The sequence below is a fragment of the Hyla sarda genome, chromosome 3 (assembly GCF_029499605.1).
Source record: "Hyla sarda isolate aHylSar1 chromosome 3, aHylSar1.hap1, whole genome shotgun sequence".
In the NCBI taxonomy this organism is placed as follows: domain Eukaryota; kingdom Metazoa; phylum Chordata; class Amphibia; order Anura; family Hylidae; genus Hyla; species Hyla sarda.
The window spans coordinates 271,432,609-271,435,468 of NC_079191.1; the positions used below are offsets into that span (position 1 = coordinate 271,432,609).

The window sequence follows — 2,860 nt, forward strand, 5'->3', positions numbered from 1 at the left end:
TATATAAAAAAATAAAAATTTTCTCTTTATGCACTAACAAAATAGATTACAGCAGATACGTAAGAACTACATGACCAAGAAAAATGAAGAAAAATTCAAAATTATATACAACAGGGAACTGATAGTAATGGTAAATACAATAACCAGGTCTCTATATATGTGAACAGTCACATTATTACAATCCTTGTTACAAGGAAATATGCTTGGTAGCCACAAGACTCACTCCTAGCATGCATGGTTCTTTTCAGTTCTATGGTAGAAATTATATATATATATATATATATATATATATATATATATATATATCGTACACGCTTCTACAGATTTTGTGAATTATAGGCTATACAGTATAACTCTAATCTCTGAATATATTTACATTCAACATTTACAGATAACACATTGAATTCATCTAAAGTTTACCTTACTGAGATGTTTCTCATGATGACGGTACAAAAGATGCAGAAAGTAAAGAAGCATGCATGCAAAAAGGATACAAAAGGAGTCTTCCTGAATACCACAATACACCAGTAGTATACATTTATAGATATATGCAGTTTATCAGATTATCGGGAAAAGTCTGTCATAATTGAAATTACTACTTTAGCAAGTCTTTGCCTTCTGCAGTGATCCTGTTCAGGCTGCCCGATAGAGTAGACAGCTGAGGTGGTGGTGGCATCTGACAGATAGTACAAGGACAAGGTAGGCCTGCCCAATGTTGAAAACTGCTGCCAAGTGGGAGCGGAGGGGTCGCTGTAGTTTTGAGCAGAGAATGTGCAGGTCTAATGCTGCCAATTCCTGGTAATGGTCCAGAAAGGATGGATGTGTTATTAGAAGATACTGCGCTGCCCAGGATGGGATGCATCTGATGGATGGCATTTGGTGGGTGAACTGGATGAGTGGCAGAATGTCCCACAGTCCCACAGTGAAATGCAGAATGATGGCCCCCATAGATCTCACCCACTAGCCTCTTCATTTCCTCCAGTGAGCTTGTAAGCATCAAGATGTAGTTTCTTGCAAGCAGGAGAGTAGCAATTTTGGAAAGTTTTCTCACAGAGGGTCCATGAGCATAGGGCATGACTTCCCTCAGGCCGTCCATAGCAAGGTTCAGGTCATGCATTCTTTTGCGCTCCCTTCCATTGATTTTCAGCCTCAACGTCTGCACATCATGTTCTGATAGTTGCTTCTTCATTTTATAGTTGCTGCTTTCTCCTTCTCCTTTAAAACCGTGCCTTGTGAGGAGTTCCTCTGACATTTTGTGCATGATGTCATTCTGGGTAGAGGAGACAGAGTTCATTCTGCTGTCCTGGAGGGAATGATGTTGGCCCCGTAGGTAGATGTCATCTATATCTGGAGATGAGGCTCGGCTGGACATGGAGCTAGAATCAGAATTCATCTTCTTCTGTGTCCTATTTGGAATAAGTTTTCTTAGGCCTTAAGAAAACTTTTTCAGAAGATACAGGAAAGCAGAGGTCTTTGATGTCCTTTCTTCTCTATTGGCAATAAAGATAGAGAGAGAGAGAGAGAGAGAGAGAGATAGACTTTCTCCCTTAGTAGTTTCACTCTCCTCTAGCCTTCAGGTAGCCAATGTGAGCTGTGAACGCACTGCACACAGACTGAAAACAGGAGCATTTATAGAGCTACTTCAGAGGAGACAGACAAAAGAAGCCCTCCTATCTATAATGGTCTTGTTAGGATGACGTGCCATTATTCAGGGCGGTACGCTTTGACTGTCCCATTAAGCAAGAGGCCCTATTCATATTCATTGTGATGCCACCCTGGGACATCTCAGCCATGGTCCATCCAGAGTCAAGGAAACACAAAACCCCCTGACTGTCTCACTGAAAGCAACTGACCACTGCAGGAGCTGCCTTCTTCTCCCTCCCCAAATACTCAAGCTCATTATGCATCTGTACAGTTACAATTTGTGAAGGAATACAAAAAATAGACATGTGTACCAATACAGTTATGTAACAAAACATTGCTTAAAATACTGAAATAGCCACATACAGTCAATGCTGTAAATATTTTCTTTAAATAAAAAATTTTTTTCACACATACACATATTTTTCATAATCAAACTGTCAAACACATACACGCATACTTTATATACAGACAAAATAATAGGAAGCCTATGCTGCTTATCGTTATAAAATTGTATAAAATGTATAGTAACAAAACAAGCACATGAATACAAAATGTAAGATATATATTTATAGCTAGAGACATACTACATGGATAGCTAATAGTTGAAACATATATGATAGAGTTCCATGTGAACTATTTTTATTTTACACAAAAATTTGCATTTTATTATTGTTGGTATACTACAGGGCTCCAGTCCTGCAGGAACGTGTGGGAACTAATATGGGCATTTATCAACGGGTTTAGTCAGGTTTTCTTTACTATAATTGTCGCAAAATTGTCACAACTGCGACTATGCGCTTTTTCGTGCAACATTTTGACTGGAAAGCGAGAAAAGCAAGTTTTTCAAAAATTAACTACGTAGTAGTAATTTTAAAATGGACTACGGGTAGTCTGGTATTTATTAACTGCGACAGTCGCAACTGCGCAAAAAAAAAGTCGCAACAGGGTTAAAAAGTGACTAAATTTACTCCAGCTCAAACATGGAGCAGAAAAAGCTACTACCAAAGTAAAAAAGGAAAAATTGCTTACGTGAAAGAAAATTATCAACAGGCTGAAACCAGTTGATAAATAAGTCACACATAAGCAAAAAAAAAGTAAGGGAAAAATTACAAAAAAAAAGAATACATAAGCAAACATTGATAAATGTCCCTCTAAGTTCCTGCACTTTTTCCACAGCAGGATAACCATTCCCATTAGCAGGAATCCTGGAGGACCA

At 38.3% G+C, this 2,860-nt stretch overlaps 1 protein-coding gene across 1 annotated transcript; it reads right to left on the reverse strand.

The window, feature by feature from the left end:
• Positions 1–252: 252 nt before the first annotated feature.
• Positions 253–1,585, reverse strand: LOC130360761 (oligodendrocyte transcription factor 3-like). The gene has a single exon (XM_056563332.1). The coding sequence runs from the start codon at positions 1,391–1,393 to the stop codon at positions 596–598; it is 798 nt and encodes a 265-aa protein (XP_056419307.1). The 5' UTR covers positions 1,394–1,585; the 3' UTR covers positions 253–595.
• Between the last annotated feature and the right edge of the window lie 1,275 nt (positions 1,586–2,860).

Coding starts and splice junctions, on each gene's coding strand:
- LOC130360761 (XM_056563332.1), bottom strand. CDS start 1,393: ATGAATTCTGATTCTAGCTCCATGTCCAGCCGAGCCTCATCTCCAGAT.